At 39.3% G+C, this 23,143-nt stretch overlaps 2 protein-coding genes across 2 annotated transcripts in view; both read right to left on the minus strand.

Moving 5' to 3' along the window:
* The window catches only part of crebbpa (CREB binding protein a), a 79,822-nt gene extending 65,000 nt beyond the window's left edge, over positions 1-14,822 (minus strand). Inside the window, 1 exon segment of the mRNA XM_056448197.1 lies at positions 14,021-14,822. Coding sequence (XP_056304172.1) covers positions 14,021-14,099 — 79 coding nt within the window. The 5' untranslated portion in view covers positions 14,100-14,822.
* A 3,298-nt stretch (positions 14,823-18,120) lies between these two features.
* The window catches only part of adcy9 (adenylate cyclase 9), a 67,114-nt gene continuing 62,091 nt past the window's right edge, over positions 18,121-23,143 (minus strand). Inside the window, exon 10 of the mRNA XM_056448333.1 lies at positions 18,121-23,013. Coding sequence (XP_056304308.1) covers positions 21,756-23,013 — 1,258 coding nt within the window. The 3' untranslated portion in view covers positions 18,121-21,755. The remainder of the gene's footprint in view (positions 23,014-23,143) is intronic.

Below are 23,143 nucleotides of genomic sequence, written 5' to 3' on the forward strand. Positions count from 1 at the left end.
TTCTCTTAATTGCTGTGAAATAGGGGCTTCTACTGTAAATGTCAGTGAAAGACTGTCCAGCAAACACACACACAGTGAAATTGTGCACAGTTTCAGCGTTTTTAAGTAGTTGGAGCATTGTAAATACTCACGCTTATCTACCTCGCCATAGTAAGCTACGGCGACATAGCGCAGATGAGATAAATGATGTCAGTACACAATAACCGGTAATGATTATTACTGAACCAATACAGAATTGTCCAGGTCTGCAGTGCACCGAAGAAACAACTAATTTTGACACCCCTAATTGGTACGATAGGAAGTTTCAGTCAACATCATTCTCACTGGAGGAAATGTCTACAGTAAAGCTGTACAGGTCGTTTACATACCATATGAGAATCACTTCTCACAAAACGGATGCTTTAAACACAAAAATACTTGTGTTTTAATGTTCACTACTAACCTTTCTATGAACAAGATTTGATTATAACTGCAGATCAATAACAGTGCAAAATAGCCTTCTGTAATGTCTGTTATTATATAAATAAATAAATGTAACATATCAACACAAATAGGCCCTTACAATCTCCGATATGTTACCAATTACAGATAAACTACACAAAGCAGACATTTAGTCCTTATTTGTGTTCAAAAACAACACGTAACGTATAGCCCACAGTCAGAGCAAACCTCTCATCTGCATCTTTATTCTTCAGCAGCACATGTAACCTCCTGTTAGAGAGTAATTCCGTCATTCCCAGTTCATAATAGTCCAAAAGGCGACAATAATAGTTTAACATGGCAGTTGGCTCATCTTTTAGGTTGCTGAAACAATTATTTAATTCTTAGTTTTTTCTGGCTTCTCCTTTGTTTTTTTTCATGAGTCACTCTCATGTTTGTCCGTTTCTGAAAGGATGTCAGAAGGACTTCAATCATCACACACACGTTATTATCATCAGCTCAAGAAGACTGTTATTTCAAATATAGACGTGCACGCAAGCTCTCTTGAGAAACTGAAACCCACTATTATATATGTACAAGTCAGAATTATTAGCCCGCCTTTACATTTTTTTTTAAGATTTCCCAAATGATGTTTAACAGAGCAAGGAAATGTTCACAATATGTCTGATAATATTCTTTCTTCTAGAAAAAGTCTTATTTGTTTTATTTCAGCTAGACTAAAATCAGTTTTTAATTTCTTAAACATTTTAAGGTCAATATTATTAGCCCCTTTAAGCTATATTTTTTCGATAGTCTACAGAACAAACCATCATTATACAATAACTTGCCTAATTACCCTAACCTGCATAGTTAACCTAATTAACCTAGTTAAGCCTTTAACTGTAAAAAGAGGTTCAAATGATCATTGAGTATATACCCAGTGCCTTCATATCCTGAGAACAGCAGAAGAACAAAGAATGAATTTTGATTTGAAGATATAGAAGACATATGCCTGTAATGTCTTTCAGGAGTGTTTGCACACAAAAGAGGGCATGCACGTGTCGCTGTGAGTAGCAGGCTGCTTCAGCTTTCACAAGGCCAGACCTGTTGTGGCTGATAGACAGCAGTGGAGTGGAAAAGAGACAGAGGAACTCTTGGCTCGGAGCTGGAAGGTTAACACAGGGCTGGTTTGGTCACATGGCTTACCACTAAAAGTTTTTATTGGGCCAAATCCCATCTTGTAAAAGTGTCTTGTTTCCTCCTTTCATCCAAGCTCAGAAACACAGCATTCTCTTCAATTCCCTGCTCTGGTTTGAAACATTTTCGCTAACAGTATTCACTTTGCAAGACTTTTGAACTCATCCATTTATATTATTAAAAAACATTGTGAGAAAATCATGTGGATAAATACCACGAATAATAATAATAATAATAATAATAATAATAATAATAATAAATCGTGAGAAATTTGTAAGAATAAATAAATTTTGTTTATTTTTTTTTTTAGGGGGTTTTCACCTTTAATGTGATAGGACAGGGAAGAAAAGACAGGAAAGCATTGAGAGCAGAGAGAGGGAAAGGATCGGCATAGGACCTGGAGCCGGGACTCGAACTCGGGTCACCGTGAGCACCTTGATGCTATGTCGGCGCCTTTAACCACTAGGCTATTGGCACCGACAGATGCAGTTTAATTTATTTCATAGGCCTGAAGCCATGGTCACACTGCACTTTTTGCCCCATAGACTTACATTCATACCCAAGTGAATGCGGCAGATCGGAAACGCAAGCTCATGCGACAAGTTTCGCATGCCGCTGCGTTGGAAAGTTCAAGCTCTGTGAACTCTGACCTGCGAAATCACATCACGTGACTGCGTGAGACCAATCAAGAATCAAAACATCATGTCTCTCTACAGAAATTGTAAATTGCCTTCCATTTATAACACCTTTTACAGCTGTAACCAGTCACAGTCGTCAAAACTACCATTAACCATGGCATATCAAGAACCATATTTCCAGCACTGCTGGACACATCCCTACTAAGGGTAGGATAAATATCCGATTCTTAGAAAGCAAAAGGTGGAATTCTGAAGCACAGAACAAGCGTAGCGCTTATACAGTCTGAGGCATGCACATAACAGATAAAATATGGTGGCATGAAAAATCAGACAGGCACCATCTGCATTAAAAGTTAGCATAAGGAAGCACTTTCACTTCTATGAAGTTGGAGGAGGACAGACCCTGGACAAGAGTCTCACACGGGCCCGTAGCCACCAGATCTCCTTATTTTAAGCACTGCATCATTGGACTGGTTTTTAATATATAGCGTGACTGTGTTAGTAAGAAAGCAAGTTAAGCAAGGCATTTTTTGTCTGCATGTATCTTTGTCTTTTTCCTCTGTTACAGGCGGGTGTCAGAAGCTTAAAGTTGTGTAGCGCCATCTAACGTCAAGGAGTGATTTTGCATACTCTTCTGCTCGATGCCAGTGAAAAATCGATTGAATTTAAATGCGTAAAAACATCTCGCAAAACGCTGACGATAAACGCAAACGAAAAGCGTCCCGGTGTGTACGAGCCTTAAGATTTATATTTTTAGAATTATCCCCAAGATCATTTCACAGTATTGATTATTTATTTTTATTCAGCTAGATATTTTTTTATTTTGTTTTTATTAAAATTGCAGGTTCTAACTAATGTTTGTTAAAAGGTTTTTACCAAAAGTTTCTTGCAGTGCTGTTTTTGTAATAAATGGAAAGCAAATGATATTTGTCTCTTCTTTTTGGCTGATCAACGAAAAAATGGCCCTCAAACTCAAAACTCCGTAACGTGATCTGAACTGTGAGATGTTTGATCTGTTACAGCACTAGTGTGGACTATTGATGTTTGGGATGTTGCTGTGTCTTTTAGGCGATTCTTCACTTGTCACCCGAGTCTAAAGGAAACTCTATAGAATTAGACTGGTTTTAGGTTTAGTGAACCAAGACATATCACATTCCAGTGTTTCCTCTAGGATTTTTTCCAGCTGTGGCGTCAAGCCTTTTATACACAGATCTACCAACTACCTGTGGCGTTATTTCAATGACAAATGTCATGAGCGCAGTATTACAAGTAGAGATCGCATTTATGTAATAGCCAGTGGTGTAGCGGACGGGCACGCAGGGCACGCACCGCTGGGGGGCCCCGCGTGACAACCCCCCTCAGTATGTGTTCGCTATGCAGTCTAACGTATGCAGTCTAAAGTATGTCAATGAGTATAACCTGCCTCAGAACGACCTGTGATTCCTGCGACCGTCAGACCCTCCTCCCTCACGGAGCGTGATTTCCGACAGGGGCCCCCGTCAGTAGTTCGTACATGGAGGCCCCCACATTTTGTGCTACACCTCTGGTAATAGCCTACAAGCATGTGTATGTCTTTGCTTGTGCGCCAATTTCCTCTGCTCGTGCACAAAACTTCTTCTTCAGAGCTGAACGATAGAGGTCTTCACAGCAGACCCAATACCCATTCGGGTTTGGGTCTGTATTTTAAAATGGCCAGCCATGTCCAGGTTGGATCCCAATATATTACATAATATGTGTGCTTAATAGCACTGTCAATTGGGCTTGGAGAACACCCCATCCAACAGTGATCAGTCGGCAGAAATTTGCATGCATTTTGTAACATGCAAGCAGGAAATAAGGTGGCTAAAACACATGCGTGTGCATTAGGCTACCTCAGACAAGAGAACCAGAGCTCGGTTTCATTCTCAACAGTGGACATTGTAGTACTTGGTAAAGTAAGGGTAATGCAAACAGTGATGTGGACGATTAACCATTATTTCTGATTCTGGGACTAATAGGAATAAAACCTCATCAAGATGGCGCCGCGGATGGCCGCTTCGGCGGGGGGCTCTCCAGTGTTTGCACTGTTTTTGTTAGTCTGTCCTGTTTTATGTTTGTCAAACACGATCAGTTACACCAGGGACGAGCTGCTGAACATTCGGCAGTGCACACCAACTAATCAAGAACTGGATTTTGATTTTTGTGGCGTTTTGCGGAACATTGTAGTCGGCGGAGCAGCCGCATTGTGGAAACGCTACAAGACGCGCAAGCGTGGGAAGCGAGCCGGCGCGCTCGTCAGGCTAAGACAGCGCGGCTTCAGAACGGCGCTGCCCAGCATTCACCTGGCGAATCTCCGCTCTCTTCCTAACAAAATGGACGAACTATTTCTGCTCACATGCAAAAACAAGAACTTTAACAACTCTGCTGTCCTGTGTTTCACGGAAACCTGGCTAAACGAAGCCATTCCGGACAGCGCATTAAACCTACCGGACTTTCAGCTGTACAGAGCAGATCGCGATACGGAGTCAACGGGCAAAACGCGCGGTGGTGGGACATGCTTTTACATCAACAGAAGGTGGTGTACGGATGTAACTGTGTTAAAGAAGATGTGCTGTCCTGATGTGGAAGTGCTTTTCATTAACTGTAAGCCGTTTTATTCACCAAGAGAGTTTTCCTCGTTCATTCTCGTCTGTGTTTACATTCCACCGCAAGCACACGTGAGTACTGCACTGCAACAGCTGGCTGATCTGATCACAGAGACAGAACAACAACACCCGGACTCTGCTTTTATCATACTTGGGGACTTTAATCAGGCAAAACTCACACATGAGCTGCCTAAATTCAAACAGCACATTACATGCCCCACCAGAGGCAATAAAATTTTGGACCATTGCTACACAACAATAAAGGATGCATATCGCTCCGTCGCCAGAGCAGCTCTAGGACTCTCCGATCACTGCCTGGTTCATCTTATACCAACTTACAGGCAAAAACTTAAAACTACTAAGCCAGTATTAAGGACTGTCAAGAGATGGACCAACGACACAGAGCAGGTCTTACAAGCCTGTTTTGAATGCACTGACTGGGATGTTTTTGAAGCTGCAGCCACAGATCTGGACGAGCTCACAGAGACTGTAACATCATACATCAGTTTCTGTGAGGAGTTATGCATCCCTACCAGGACCTACTTGTCATTTAACAATGATAAACCATGGTTCACACCAAAACTCAGACAGCTTCGTCAGGCCAAAGAGGATGCTTACAGGAGTGGTGACAGGATCCTGTACAATCGGGCCAGGAACACATTGACAAAGGAGATTGGTGTGGCTAAGAAAAGCTATGCCAAAAAGCTGCAAAACCAGTTTTCAGCTAACGACCCTGCATCAGTGTGGAGAGGCTTAAAAGATTTCACAAATTACAAGACACCGTCCCCCCAGTATCGACAGCAATAAACATATTGCAAACGAGCTGAATATGTTCTACTGTAGGTTTGACACCTATGACCAGACACCTCACACCCGCCCGGACCATCTCCCTACACAGCCATCAACACCACATCAACACAGCCCGGACCATCGCCCTACACGGCCATCAATACCACATCAACACAGCCCGGACCATCGCCCTACACGGCCATCAATACCACATCAACACAGCCCGGACCATCTCCCTACACAGCCATCAACACCACATCAACACAGCCCGGACCATCGCCCTACACAGCCATCAACACCTCCAGCCATCTTCCTCTCCCCCCCTGCTCTTCAGATCAGTGAGGAAAATGTGTGTCAGATCTTCAGTAAACAGAAGAGAAGGAAAGCACCAGGGCCAGATGGTGTCTCACCAGCCTGTCTGAGAACCTGCGCTGACCAGCTGGCTCCCATTTTCTCCCATATCTTCAATAGATCACTGGAACAGCGCAAAGTTCCATCCTGCTTTAAGCGCTCCACCATCATCCCAATCCCGAAGAAGCCAAAGATCACAGGACTCAATGACTACAGACCTGTGGCCTTAACATCTGTGGCCATGAAGTCATTCGAAAGACTGGTGCTAGCATATCTGAAGGACATCACTGGACCCCTGCTGGACCCCCTGCAGTTCGCCTATAGAGCAAACCGGTCTGTGGATGATGCAGTCAACATGGGACTGCATTATACCCTACAACATCTGGACAAACCAGGGAACTACGCAAGGATTCTGTTTGTGGACTTCAGTTCTGCCTTTAACACCATCGTCCCATCACTGCTTGAGTACAAACTGGCCCAGCTCTCTGTTCCTAGCTCTGTCTGTCAATGGATCACCAGCTTTCTGACAGATAGACAGCAGCTAGTCAGAATGGGCAAAATCACATCCGACAGCCGCACCATCAGCACTGGTGCCCCCCAGGGATGTGTTCTTTCTCCACTGCTCTTCTCCTTGTACACCAACGACTGCACTGCAAAAGACCCCTCCATCAAACTCATTAAGTTTGCAGACGACACTACTGTTATCGGCCTCATCCAGAACGGTGACGAGTCTGCATACAGACAGGAGGTGGAGCGGCTGGCGTTATGGTGCAGATACAACAACCTGGAGCTGAACACGCTCAAAACAGTGGAGATGATAGTGGACTTCAGGAGAAACCCCCCTGCACTCCCCCCACTCACCATCATGAACAGCACTGAGGCTGCAGTAGAGTCATTCAGGTTCCTGGGCACCACCATCTCTCAGGATCTGAAGTGGGACACTCATATAGACTCTATTGTGAAGAAAGCCCAGCAGAGACTGTACTTCCTTCGTCAGCTGAGGAAGTTCAACCTGCCACAGGAGCTGCTCGTACAGTTCTACTCAGCTGTCATCCAATCCATCCTCTGCACTTCAATCACCGTCTGGTTCGGCTCAGCTGCCAAAACTGCCCTCCGTAGACTACAGCGAATAGTCCGGACTGCTGAACGAATCACTGGCACTACCCTTCCTACACTTCAAGAACTGTACTCTTCCAGAGTGAGTAAAAGGGCTCGCAAAATCACTCTGGACGCCTCACACCCAGCACACTACCTGTTCGAACTGTTACCGTCTGGTCGGCGCTTCAGAGCACCGAGCACAAAAACAGCCAGACACAGGAAAGTTTCTTTCCTCAGGCTGTCTACCTTATGAACAGTTAAATATTCCCCTACTGTGCAATAAATATGTGCAATACTTTCTCATACGCACTTGTACACAGCACCTTATATCAATATACAATGCAATACTTTCTACATTCGCACTTGTACACAGCACCTTGTAACCTGTATATTTATAACAATCTGTACATACAACTCAACATCCAGGTTTCTTCACTAACCGCATCTGTTTAATGTTCATCATTTTTTATTATTATTATTTTATTTTTTCAGATTATTTTGTGTTGTCACATGTCACTTTATGTACACTGGAAGCTTCTGTAGCCAAAACAAATTCCTTGTGTGTGTGAGCACACTTGGCAATAAAACCGATTCTGATTCTGATTCTGATTCTGAAATGAATAATTAAATGCTCTTTTGACAATAAAATTTATCAGTCAGGTAACAGAGTGGCGATGTCATTCGCACGTATGCTCTACCACAGTAAGGGAAGGCTTCTTACAGTAGTTTAATAGAAAGCTTAATCAAATATTCATTAATAGCAGTTTGATGTTAATATGTGCCAATCGGGTGCAGTCAGACCGGTGTCTTCCAGACAGGTTTGGGTCCGGTTTGTTCTTATTTTCACATAGCCTAACGGATCTGGGTCGGGTTCGTTCAGCAAATTTACAGGCTGTTTTGGTGATTTTTTTTTTTTAAATTCTGACCCGAACCCAAAAAGACCTGTACATTTGCTGCATGAACCAAACCCTGCTCCTGCATAAACCAAACACCTGGAGACCTGAGATATGACTTAAATTTACATTACACTACATGAAGACCTTTACTAGAGTATATGGTCTAAATGTATATGATGATATATTTCTTAATTTCAGTCTATACAATATAATTCAGATAACGTTAAAACATTTTAAAAGCCACAAAACCTACATCTACAGTAAATGATCCAAAATCATGATAAATGGTCTCAAAATGTGACTTTCAAAAGACTTCTAGGTTAAGATTTATAGCATTTTTTAGCACATCAGGCAATTACAAAGCAAAAGTTAAAGAAAGTAGAGTGGACATAGAGTGAACCAATCAATGAAGCTATGGAAAAAAAGCTGTAAGACAGTGAATCCACTCTATTTCACGTATTTTTCTTTTCCTGATTGTTCTTCATGTCTTCAGGTTGATAAAACCATAGTGCAGCAAAGTGGTGGTGATTTACTTTTGTTTGTTTACATTGTTAAAATGTCTGCTTTCTTTTATGCAACAGTAAATCATGGCTGTTTACTTCCAGAAATTGTAGTGGTGCTTTCTTTTCCCTGAAATATCACAAACATATCCCGGTTATTACATTTTCTAAAATATCGTACTGAATTTCTGACATGCTATTGCATATAGATTTTTTCTTAAATAAATCGCACATCCCTACAAACAACAAACCCAAAAAGCGTGAACACACTACGAGATCTTCCAGAAGGCATTTTACCTCAAGATTTATTATTTAGTTTTGCTAAAAATCTGACAAAAACAACAACTGTGCCTACCTAATGATAAAACAAACAAGTAAAGCAAAAATCATGACCCAAAATTAAGGTTGAAGTTCCCAGACTAGCCACAAAGAACATTTGCAGACAAAGCATTCGCCTTCTATTAAAGTGACATTAGTTTGCTTTGCCTTCAGGAGTGTGAAAAAGGCTTTCCTGTGAAACCATCATCACAGGTGTAGTCACAGCGCATTAGCACCTCTCAAGTAAATAACTGAAAACATTCAAGCTGACGGTGAAAAAACACTTAATGAAAGAAATTACACACTTCACCAGTCAAAATCATCACACATCATTAAATAGTACTGAACGCAGGCAAGATGGATGCTGATGAGTAGGATGGTCCAACAAGCATTAAAAACAGAAGCCAGAGAAACAGGTCTCTACAGGTGCAACAAGACTTCACAGCTATTAAACCATAAGCACACAAATACACAGGCTGCCTGCAGACATGGTTAATCAGACACATTACATGCTGATTTGTGTAAAAGATGCTAAACTTCATGTGACCTGTATGTGCCAGCCAACAGCTTAACACATTTGAGTGCTAGTTATTGCACGCATGATGCAAATCTTTAGCATGCACACAGTGACCGTCACAAAAGCCCTTTATGTGGTTATTAATGAAAGCTGAAGATGCTACAAATTGACTATTCGAAGTAATGTTTAATACACTAATACAGTGCAACAATGCAAAAAAAATAAACAAAGCAGTGGACTAGCCTGACTGCCATTATGACTGACAAAATACCAAAGGGAAAGATGATGTCACCGAACATCTGAAATGTGTTTGTGTTCGTAAGAGAAGTATAATATTTTCTCATTAAACAAACTATAAATCCAAGATAGATTCGAGACAATCTAAGAGCAGGGCTCGAAATTGTGACCGTTTTGGTCGCATATGCAGCCAAAATTTTATCTATGGGACTTCAAAATATTTGGGAGCGTGTGTGTGAATGCATGAAATTGTTGTCGTGCGACCAGTTTTCACTGGAAAATGTTCCCCGTATGCGCAAATTTAGAAGACATTCATGCAGAACGCATCTTTGCACCAAAACACTAAATCACAAGAGGCTGCGATATGAAATATTTATTATTTAATCACCCCTGCTCAGAGCAAATGCGTGCATGGCGTCTGTGCGTGACAAGTCTTACTAGCCAATTGAGCAAGCACACTTTCGTTCTGCCCACTTAGAAATGCCCAACCGAACTATGCGGAATGCCCACAATAATATAATTTTTTTTTTTTTTTTTAAAGACACAAACAGGAAAGTGCGGACAAGTGGGATGATGACGTCTGCTGCTTCAGAAACATTAATAAACTAATTAATATCAAAGGAAAACAGGACACTAATAATATGGGAATATTTCGCGTTTAAAGCCACAAATTTTCACGTGTATTCACATGTGCATCATCTGTAGTGACTTGACTGTAATGTAATGCACTATAAAATTCTGCAACTAATGAATCTATATATAACTGTCCTATGAAAATGAAATGACAAATTATATTTTTAAAGCAGATTAATGATTTAAATGCTTCTTATTGGATATTACGTCATTCAATGCGACTATACGCATGATTTTACGGAGAGCTACAGTTTGCTTTAAGAACATGTTAACAAATTTAGTTACAAACTATCTTGCAGTTACAAAGTCCCTAGTGTGGACTTCTACTTAAAAAAAAAAAAAAGAACTTACGAATCGCTGGGGCAACCCTACCCAGGAGATAACTAATGTCATCATGCATTACCTTGCTAAAGACACATGCCTTTTAATGCAGTGACCAAAGAGGGACTTGAAAAAAAAACTCATCTAAATCCAGGATATGAGATATACACTTCTGTCTCGCAGCAATTTTAGCCAGTTTGACGTACCACAGCTGTACGTTTAAAGTCATGACATTTTGTGTAGCATCTGTGATAATTATTTTATTTTAGACAATATAAACTACAGAAAGGCTCTTATCACCCATATTAGTTGAGTGTTCTGTGTTTTTATAGTTATTCTTTTTTTACATAAGCTACACTCTCTCAGTAATTTGAGTTCAACTTGTTTACTGTTTGCTCTAGAGTAAAATGACTGTTTAATTTCTGAATATTTACAAACAAATTTGAATTATTAAGTTAACATTTTTTCAGTTCCTTTTTTGACTAACGCTCACTGAATTTTAGCAGTAAAAAGCTACAAAACAGATTATTGAGCTGAAGCTTGACTACAAAATTAAATCGAAATCTCAATATTGGTTAAAAAAAATAATAATTGATTGATTGATTGGCCCACTGCTCTTGAATTGAACGTGAATGGATTGGTTAATATCAGCTGTCAATCACTCAGTCAATGCCTTCCTTTAGAGGATAGCGAATACAGCCGAGAAAATTTAAAGGTCCTGGTAAGAGAGAATGAAAATACTACTGACAGATTTTGTGAAGAGTGGATAAAAGACTTCCAGTGGGATAAAGTCTACTAAGAAAATGACTAAAGCCATTCACCATAAAGGACAAGGACATAAGGGACAAACTTTGCAGCTCATTTGCCACAAATTTTAAGCACAAGATATTCTATTTAATCAGTCATTTAATCATCACGATACTGTCAGTCATGCACCTGCAGCGTCTACACCATCGCAAAAGGGCTAAGAAAAAACTAATTTTACAGCTCATGAAAAGACCGTTATTGCCATTTAGATGAAGCATGCAAATAATAAGTTATGTCAATATCCACTATCAAATAATATTAATATCAACAGCAACACTCTCGCACAGTGCCCAGCTTATTCAGTCGTTGCGACATTAAAAAGCGCACCGCACTTCTTTTATTCTTGTCATCAAAAAAGGCAGTGTGGTGCACCTTGTGTTTTTGAAATGAAAAAGCGCGTTTGGTGTGATCGGCCCCTAAAGCCGTCAAAGTAAAATGACAGCACTGAAGCAATTGTTGATGAGAGACGATTGTGATGCTGCATGAAAGCAGCGGAGCTTTTATAATGCCACAGTCCACCACTTACTTAATCTGCTCAATCTCCGTCTGTTTGATCAGACTAAATACATTTTAGGTTTGTGTTACAATGCTTCTCTGTGCAGTCTAATAAAACACAACAACAAATCAAAGCGTCTTTGGTGTGTCCATGTTTACTATTTATTCCAACAGGCAATCGAGGATGAATGATTCATTATCATGACGGCACATGGTCTGTCACTAGTTAAAACTGCTCATTTCTCTGGATGTGAATATACTTCAAAACATTTGGGATCAGCACATAAGCCAGTGAATTATAAAACACAATTCTAATGTTTTTAACATGCTGTGCCTTTAATGTTGTGCTTAAGTAAAAACTTTTAACAACTACATTTCTTTTTTTGGTGAACTACATCATCTTCCATTTATGTCTAAAATACTAGAAAAGGTTGTTTCTGCCCAATTATGCTCCTTTCTGCAGACGAACAATGTTTTTGAAGTGTTTCAGTCAGATTTCATCACAGTACAGAAACTGCATTAGTGAAAATAACCAACGATTAACTCTTAGCTGCTGACCAAGGGTGCATCTCGCTATTAGTTTTACTCGATCTTAGTGCCGCATTTGACACCATCGACCACAATATCCCCATAGACTGCTTAAATTCAACAGGTGTCCAGGGACAAGCTTTACAATGGTTTAAGTCATACGTAGCTAACCGTTACCAGTTTATGAATATTAATGGACAGCCTTCACAAGTCAGCCCAGTAAAGTATGGGGTGCCTCAAGGATCAGTTTTAGGCCCTTAGCTGTTTACAATATACATGTTACCCCTGGGAGACATTATTAGAAGACATGGGATCAGCTTTCACTGCTATGCAGATGATACTCAATTATATATTTCAACTAAACCTGACGAGATGTCTGAACTGTCTAAGCCAACTGTGTGTTTAAAATGTTAAAGACTGGATGACCAACAATTTTCTTCTCTTAAAATTCTTCTTGTCTTAAGCCTCCTGCGCCTTGACTGCAGCTAAAGGAGAAATGGTCATGCCCAACTGAGCCTGGTTTCTCTTGAGGTTTTTTAATTCTTCACTTTCACCAATTGGTAAAGTTTTTCCTCGCCGCTGTCACCACTGGCTTGCATGGTTCGGGATCTGTAAAGCTGCACATCGATGGATTTCATCTGCAGTGTTTGGACTCTCAGTAGTGATTATTAACCACACTGAACTGAGCTAAACTGAACTTAAACACTGAAAACCGAACGACACTGTTTCAATTTACGATGACCTTTTATGAGAAGCTGCTTTGACACGATCTACATTGTAAAAGCGCTATACAAATAAAGGTGAATTGAATTTAAGTCAGCTGATCATGTCAATCAACAGTAAGAGGTAGACCCTCAGTTTTTTATTATTATTGGTTTTAATACATTTTTCAAAAAGAAGTTTTCAAAAGTGATTTTAACCAACTATAGGTTAAAAGTAAATATATAACTGTATACATTTCATGGCAATCTATGAAACTATAAAACGTTTAAAAAGTCTAATCACTAACAAAAGTCACCAAAATGCAGCTTTATTGCGACCATAAGCTACACCTTTCATTTTAGCAGCTGTCCCGGGACATTCTGACGTATCTGTCCCCTTCCTTCGTGCGCTTTCGATTCCATGTGCTGCTCTACCAGATAACGTCAGATGTGCTTTCACGGCGTGACTGATGCAATACATCATAAAACTGACATTAGCGGAGTTCACCTACACTTACATGCACAAATGTTTGACACAACCTTTTCCAAAGTGCGTGTCAAGCAAACGTCATTCTTCAAACCTCGGATGCAAAGCAATGCTACTCTTGACATGCTAAGTGTAGTAGCAACTACGCTACAAACACTATACTGGAGTAAATGGAAACTGTTAGAACTCATAGAGAATGTTGTGTGACAATACACTCTCACTGTTGAAAATAAAGTGATCTTAAAGTGAATTTCTCCTTTAGTAACTCAAACTAGTTTTGAACAGCATGCGGGTGAGCAAATGATGACAGAAACTTTATTTTGGGGTGCAGTAAACCAACTAACTGAACTGTTTCTCGTCTCATTGGACAGCTGCGAGGCACATGGCATGTGTTACAGTGCTTTGAGAGAGTTTACTATAGTGTTATTTTGCAGGTTTTGAGATCAGGCCTGCTGGACTTTACCTGGAGCGTCTGGAGCAGGTGCTGTCAGCTTCGCCCGCTTCGCATTGGGAGGGCCGACGTCGAGCACATTTTCTGCCATTGCGATTCAAATGAGCTTCTGGCTGAGTGTTGTGGGTCAAAAATGCAAAGTGGAGGATCCTTTCGTCGGAAAAACAGATATTACCTTACTTTTGAAAGACGTGGGGAGTGTGGAGCGGCTCGGCGGAGGATTTTCTCAAAAAAGCAGCAACAGCGCCCCGCGTCGCCACCACCATTCACCCCATGATAATCCAACACCCAACACCCACATTATCATCGTTATATTACCGAGAGAAAACGCCTCCTTTCCGCGAATTCAACGCAAAATCCCAAATAAAAGAAACACAGGAGTCTGCGCGTGCGAGCGTCGTTAATTCTGCAACGGCACGCGATCCATTTTCTGACGTCAATTTTTTCCGTGCAAAAATCCTCTGGCTTCTTGTAAAAATGCACGGTTGCATAAAAATGAGATATTTTTGCAAAATAGTCTCCACGGCGCTGCCTGTCCTCCAAAAGCGTCCGGTAAACAATAACAGCTCGGAGCGAAATACGGACGCAAGCGCCGCTCTGAAGGGGAAATCAGATATACGAGGGTTTTGTGGCCGACGCACGCCGATTAAATCCAGGGTTTTCCGCCAAAAATTCCTCCGCGCTGATATAAAGGTGTCATTTTCCGCTGAACGGGGTCGTCAAAGCTCGATTTGGATGCTCCGTGTTCAAAAATAAAAAATAGTGCTCTATCGAAATCCTGATTCCGAGCCGCGACAAGATGGCGGCTGTTGATTCCTTCGATACAAAAAGTTTTTTTTTCTTTTTCCAGATAGACGGAGCCGAGGGGGAGGGGGAGCGCGCGGCGCAATCACGCCCTACGTCAAACCTGTTGTGAACGCGCAGAGCGACCACTGGAGGCAGTAGACGACCACGAATGCACTGTTTAAAAACAGGGGTGCCCAAACTTTTTCGTATGAAGGGCCAAAAGCCAAATATCAATGAGAGCTGTGGGCTCAAGGTAAATATACCAAACTACAGTATATTATATTAAAGTTGCCATGGCTAATTTCCTAATTTATTTAATAATATTTAAAAATAAATAGAAAACATTATTTTAAATCATATTAACTAATGCAGTATACCTTTTTAAATGATAACATTGCAATAAAAACATAAACAATCACATTTATAACTCAGTAGTTATAACTAGTTGAGCAGAATCTGCCTTTGACTTGATTTACTCACCAAAGTCTCAGCATTTAAACAAAATCTGATTCATTCACGCCATCTAATTGAAACATTTCATTTCAGTTAGCTTTTAACAATAAAACAAACAAAAACAGTTACATTAAATTTGAATTGACAATCTCGAAACCATCCCCATCATTCTCCCTTTCTTCTCAGATGGGATGGCGGGCCAAATTAAAGGTTGACATGGGCCAACTTTGGCCCCCAGGTCCTAGTTTGGGCACCTCTGGTTAAAAAGCTCTCTGACAAGTATTTAAAGTCATGTTAGGTTTACATTTATCCAGTATCAGGACTATAGTCGACTGCTTTAACACCGTTTAAAAGTTACACGTTAACAAAACAGAATTCATTCATTTTCTTTTCAGCTGAGTCCCTTTATTAATCAGGGCTCGCCACAGCGAAATGAACCACCAATTTATCCAGCATATATTTAAGCAGCGGATGCCCACAGAATTTTTTTTTATCAATCGTAAATATATTAGTATATTTTTGTCTACTTTGAAGTGAAATATATTTTGTTTTTTGACCTCACATTAAACTTACATGACACCAAAACATCTAACATATGACAAAAGTAATCTAATAATAATAATAATAATAATAATAATGAGTTATAGCTAGGTCCACACAGAATTTTCTCGCACAGATTTTTAGCCCATCATTGAGTCTATTTATTTACTTGTATAAATTTACATTTATTCAGTTTTTAAATTAATTTCAGTAATATTATTGACTAATATTAAAATGTTCATAAAATGTATTTACAATGCAGTTTGTAAAGTAATATTTTCTGTCTTTTAGTAGCAATATTATGATAGACTTGCTTTGTTTACCAAATAAATGGATCTAAATGAATTTACATTGTAAACATTAAATAAAATTATTATTTTTTATTTCAAGTTGAAGACAGAATTATTAGCCCCCCTGAACTATTAGCCCCCCTGTTTATCCCCATTTTCTGTTTAACAGAGATTTTTTCAGCACATTTCTAAACATAATAGTTTTAATAACTAATTTCTAATAACTGATTTATTTTATCTTTGCCATGATGACAGTAAATAATATTTGACTTGATATTTTTCAAGACACTTCTATACAGCTTAAAGTGACATTTAAAGGCTTAACTAGGTTAATTAGGTTAATTAGGCAGGTTAGGGTAATTAGGCAAGTTATTGTATAATGATGTGTTCTGTAGACTATTGAAAAAAATATATACAGCTTAAAGGGGCTAATAATTTTGACCTTAAAATGGTTTAAAAAAAAAAAAACTGCTTTTATTTTAGCTGAAATAAAACAAATACGACTTTGTCCAGAAGAAAAAACATTATCAGAAATACTGTGAAAATTTCCTTGCTCTGTTAAACATCATTTGGGAAATATTTAAAAAAGAAAAAAAAATCAAAAGGGGGGCTAATAATTCTGACTTCAACTGTATTAAGTTTTTAGTTACAATACTCCCAAAATAATTCAACATAAATCTGCAGATTTTTTTCTCAGCCGAAATACCAAAAAATGTCAGCGGATTATGTCTGGCCCTATAGCTCTAAAGCAACTGTCAAACATCTAATTAGACCATATTATCACAGTAACATCATATTTAATATGAATGAAAATGAGGCTGAAGAATAAATGAATCTAAACTATAGTTTAACAATATACTAATAAAAAAGACATGTTTAAAAACAGTCCTGAGTTTCTACATATTGCAGGCCCATAGCCAGGGGGGAGGGTAGGAGGGTTCGAGTGGTTCGAAAGACACACCTCTTACTGACAAAGGTCCAGAATTTGTCCCATACATGAGCTCATTGGTCCTATTTTGACAGCTATGCCAACATAAATTGTGAAAATAATCAGGCTTAAGACTGAGAAGAATCTGACATAAGTGAAGTCATCTTTCACTACTGATCTACTGTATTGTTAAATACATTTTACAAGTAACTTTTATTCTACATGTTCTAACTTATTCTTAAAAGGAAAAAAAATGACACATAAAAAAGGTGTGAAGCACCAAAAGTTAATTTTGTAGCTCATAAATGTAATTTTAATACTAATTAGGCTATTGTTGTTATCCATGAATTTTCAAATGTACTTTTTACAAGAGGCTAGAAAAATCTGGAAGCTCTACGTTATTATTATTATCATGTTTTTTAAATATTCAAGTGGCCAAATTCTGACAGGAAAGATAAATGTGCTGGCTAGTTTGTTATTTGCCTAATAAATGACAATTTACTTTGCCTTAATATGCAGTTTTTAATTTAAAGCCTTAACAGATTCCTTTTTCCCCTAATATATGATAAAAAAATAATACGTATAAATAAGTTTTGTTTTTAATATTCCTTTATTCTTTATAATAACGACCATCCGACAAGCTAATCCATCTAAAAATAGTAAATAAAATGTCACTAAAGGCAGTAGTTAAACCTCAAAGTTAAATGAAGCGAATAACTGCAAAAAGAAAAATAGATTAGAGAAAATGTTTGAGAAAAAAGAACCACTCTTTCACCAGGCTGGCTATGGGCCTGTATTACATTGTTAAATATTCACCACCTTGGTTTACAGAGTTTTGCATTCGGATCAGTTTTGCATTCAGACTGAGCTTTAAAGTTTTTTTATATATCAAGTTTTGTTCTCTATCAAATGTAAATATCCTGTCACAGAATATATGAATAACTCAATTGAGAGAAATGTAAGATACGGCTTATAACTCCAGAGTCACGTTGTAAATATTCCATCCCCATAAATTCCACCCCCAACAACCTCATTTTCATACATGTAAAATTCAATACAGCCAATTAATCTGAGCATATTCCTATCTCCGACACATAAAACACAAACACACGCCATTTCTGAATTCATTTCTTTGTTTCTCTACTCTTGAAATCTGGCACATGCGCATTGTATTATCAATTCTGAAAAATAAAAATCAGATAAAACAATAAATGATATGTACATACAAAGTGAGTGCACTGTGCAAATGTATACAGATTATGCTTTTTTTTTTGCCTGAATATAATGGCTATAAATCAATACCCGCTGTGTTTCTTGTGCATAAGAACATCGAGGAACATGTGCTGCTGAGGAAAAAGAAGAAAAAAGGGAGAAAAAAAAACAACATCTTGTCCACATTCCACAGCTCTGTCTTGCAGTTTCTGCCCACACGATTTAAATTCTTTGGTATACACATATTCCCAACACAAAAAAAAGCCTAAATAATTATTACACAGTTATTAAAAGCATGTGAAATCATATTTAAGGGCACATTTCTTTAACACTCGAGCACCACAACAAATCGGTTATGTGCATTTTAGATTTGTCCTCAAACATATCGCCTATGCACTTAGGATTTAACCATCGACAAAATAAAATGAAGAAGTGAAGAGCCAAAAAATAAAAACACTGATTCATATTAAACTTTAAGAATTGCAAAACTAAAATGCAGAAAACCTACAGAAAAGGCATTAAAACAATTAGCAGAATTTTTCAGAGCCGAGGACTAAAATAGATGCTTGTTATGTTGAAACTAGGCGTCCCGTGTGTCGTTCCCTTCTTTAAGTGGCTCGCTTTCATAAATATGCCCTTTTTTAATATTAGGCTCTGTGGGTGAGCACCGATCCATGCACAGCCCCAATAAATATGAATGCATTTAATACAAAACAACATACATTATGCACAAGTAATTCAATACTGTCAACACTGAGCTCCTTTTGCCAATGGAGTGATACAATAACTCAATAGGTGAATGGCTGAAAAGCAGTGCACAATTAACAGCAAAAATCCCTTTTCCATCCCGAAAAGTTCCATTTAAAGATACACAGTGTACATTAAAAAAAAGAGAGAGAGCCTGGAATTATAATTCACATCAAAAAGGAAATAATAATAATAATAATATTAATATACAATAACATACTATTGTGAAAGCTGTCCCTATATTTTGAAAGCAATCTGGTATTACGAATGAGGAAAAAAGAAGGCAACATAAGGCACTGGATTCTTTTTTAAAAGGAAAACTAGTGATTGCTCTGTAAACAAAATGAGGAGGGTGGATTTTCCTTAAATCTCAGAGCCCAGCTTATTCTTAATACATGATACTGATCCAACTTGCTGTGAGAAGCTAAAATGGCTTCGCTTGATAGTTGACTGAAATGTAAGACGCATCGGAAGATATACTGCAGATTTATCTCTAGTGTTCTGAATCCATCCAGACTAAAAAAATCAGCAAGTAAAGCAGGCACAATCTGAAAACATCAACTATTCTGGGTAAAAAAATGAAGTTAGAGCTGCTATTAAAATTCCAACAGAATTGGCGCACTCAAAAAAGGCTGAGATTGATGTTTGAATTGAAGCTGCTTGCAGACTATGGTGACCCATCTTCCTCAAGGAAATGGAGTGAACGGGTATCATAAGTGCAAGGTGATTGATCAAATCAATGGCGATTCCAACTTATGCTCTGCTGGCATGATCACAGTGAAAAATGACCGATTCTGATAGGAAAAGTTGAGGCACTGAATGAAGTCAATTATTAGTCAATGCATTGATAAACAATTCAGCTACAAAATGGGTTCACGCTTCATCGAAGGCCTCAATTAGTGGATAATTTAGTAATTCCTTCTCCATCCAACTATTATAAGTGCCATACTTGTTTGAAAAATATGGATATTCCCTCATAGGTCATAATTGTGCTCAGAAATTAAGGTTAGAGGCTCCAAAAAATATGCTCTGAACTTCCAAATGCATTCATCTTCCTTTAATAAAGTGGAGAACGAGAGCACACAGCGTGATTTTGGCCATCTTGATTGTTTAAACACAAGGCTGATTGTGCCATTTTACTAATTTCACGAGTTCAGGTAGCTATTGAGCGCGAGCCGCTTTTACCTCCCATTGATAAAAGCTACATTGGTTGCTGCCAGACATATCGGATATTAAATGTAGGCTTTGTACATAGAAGTGCCCGTTGTTCATGTATCCTCCCTTGTCTTTCCTTGGTTTTATTTGAAAGTGAAAGTGAAACTAATATGCTGTATGTTTCTTTATAATCTCCATAATACATTAGCAACTAGAGTTTTATCAATCACCTTGTCTGAAGTATGCACTGAAATAAAGTGAATATGGCATAAGAGGTGTAACACGTTACAATTTTTATGTCCGCCATCCACCTATTTCCAAAAGCCACGCTGATATATTTGTTTAAACATCTCTTCGATTTGTTCATTCGAGTGATCGTAGATATTGTGAAGGCACTTTATAAACAAAACCAAAAAACTAATTTGAGAACATCAGAAATATGAACCCCACTCGTTCCCTTCTGTGCTACACTGTGATCCACACAGCAGATGCTCAGCGCACCCATTTCTCCAATTATCAACACATATTCCAAATGCAGGCTAATGCTACCAATGGCGATTCCAACTTATGCTCTGCTGGCATGATCACAGTGGAGAATGACTGATTCTGATAGGAAAAGTTGAGGCACTGAATGAAGTCAATTATTAGTCAATGCATTAATAAACAATTCAGCTACAAAATGGGTTCACGCTTCATCGAAGGCCTCAATTAGTGAATAATTTAGTAATTCCTTCTCCATCCAAATATTATAAGTGCCATACTTGTTTGAAAAATTTGGATATTCCCTTATAGGTCATAATTGTGCTCAGAAATTAAGGTTAGAGGCTCCGAAAAATGTTCCGAACCCCCAAACTTGTTCTAAACTTCCAAATGCATTCATCTTCCTCTAATAAAGTGGAGAACGAGAGCACACAGCGTGATTTTGGCCATCTTGATTGTTTAAACACAAGGCCGATTGTGCCATTTTACTAATTTTACGAGTTCAGGTTGCTATTGTGCGCGAGCCTCTTTTACCTCCCATTGATAAAAGCTACATTGGTTGCTGTCAGATAAATCGGATATTAAATGTAGGCTTTGTAAATAGAAGTGTCCGTTGTTTATCTATCCTCCCTTGTCTTTCCTTGGTTTTATTTGAAAGTGAAAGTGAAACAAATATGCTGTATGTTTCTTTAGAATCTCCATAATACATTAGCAACTAGCGTTTTATCAATCACCTTGTCTGAAGTATACACTGAAATAAAGTGAATATGGCATAAGAGGTGTAACACGTTACAATTTTTGCGTCCCCCATCCACATATTTCCAAAAGCCACGCTGATATATTTGTTTAAATATCTCATTGATTTGTTCATTCGAGTGATCGTAGATATTGTGAAGGCACTTTATAAACAAAACCAAAAAACTAATTTGAGAACATCAGAAAAATGAACCCCACTCGTTCCCTTCTGTGCTACACTGTGATCCACACAGCAGATGCTCAGCGCACCCATTTCTCCAATTATCAACGCATATTCCAAATGCAGGCTAATGCTACTCATTGGAACAGTTGTGATCAGAAAAGCCCCTTAAAAAGACGTTGATATGAACTGTTCTTGAGGAAGGACTGCTGGTCAGCTGAGGTGGGGAGGACGTTTAATTCACTCCACTGCCCTGAGCTTTGTACGCTCATCTGCTTCATCTTCCTCTCCTTGTAAAGGTGTCTCTGGTCTGGCTAGCGGCGCGTACAGTTGTGCTATTGAGGAAGGTTGTGTACCACTTAGCGATGGTGCTTGATAAGGACTGTTGTAATCCTTTTCCTTGAGCTCAGGGACAGAAATAGCATCCTTAGTAATCTGAGACGGGCCTAATACAGGACCCTGAGGCACACCGTGGCCACTGATAGAGGCAGCATTGGGAGAGTTGGATGGAGGGATTAGTGGTGCAGCGTGTGTTGGCGTTGTTGTATTGGCAAGTGTGCTAGGCTCTAAACTGTCCACCTGGCCTTCCAGGCTTTGTGTGGACCCTATTCCGCCCTCGTTCATTTGGGGAAACAGGTAAGTCCTCATCTGCCCTTTCCCTTTCACGTTTACAGTGCCGCGATAATCAAAGGCGTAGTTCATTCTGCTGAGCACACAGTGGCTCTCTTCGCTAACTTGTATGCGGCACTCAACTCCAGTGCTGTCCATGCGGCTGGCGATGTTGACCGTGTCACCCCATATGTCATAGAGCAGCTTTGTTGTGCCGATGACACCAGCAGTCAGGGGTCCATGGTTGAAGCCGATTCGCAGCTTAAACTTGAAGCCCAACATGTTTTTGTTAAAATCGTCCACTACGTGCATCATTTCAAGGGCGAAGTCAAAGAGGGCGCATAGGTGAGCGTGTGGGTGTGGCTGCTCTTGGCACTGCTGCCCATTTAATCCAGACGCCGCCATGTAGGTGGCGCCAATGGTTTTAATCTTCTCAACATTGGAGAATGCAGGCTGACGCAGCAGTTCGTCGAAGTCTCCAATGAGTTCATTGAGTACTCGGTAGCACTCTTTCCCACCTTCGTAGCTTTCTTCGTAAAACTCGCTGAAGTTGACGATACTTGCGAAGATGACCCCGACGTTGTCGTGATTTTTAGAGTAGCTCTGATTCACCTTCAGCTGCTCTGCGACGTGGATGGGGATGATGTTACGCAGCAGCCAGTCTGCTTGATCTCGCATGGTCTGAATCTTGATGCGATGCTTGTCGGCTTCCACATTCCCATGGTAATGCAGACGGTAGCTGACCTCGAACTCCCGGTTGAGGAACCAAACTAGCAGCAGCAGAAGGAAGAATGAGAGCACAGTCTCTAGGACGAGCAGGTCAAGTGCTGTGGGCACAGAGTTCGATTCGCTTGACAGATCCACTTGTGCACTCTGGTTACTGATATTTCTGGAGAAAGAGGAAAACATTTTAGATATTTGACTGAGTGAGTAGGTTTACCAAATCATAATAGCAGAAGCTCTAAAACTTGCAAAATATTTACTTGTTTGTTTAAGATTCAGACTGGACGGAAATAGTT

This window comes from Danio aesculapii, chromosome 22 (assembly GCF_903798145.1).
Source record: "Danio aesculapii chromosome 22, fDanAes4.1, whole genome shotgun sequence".
Taxonomy (NCBI): Eukaryota; Metazoa; Chordata; class Actinopteri; order Cypriniformes; family Danionidae; genus Danio; species Danio aesculapii.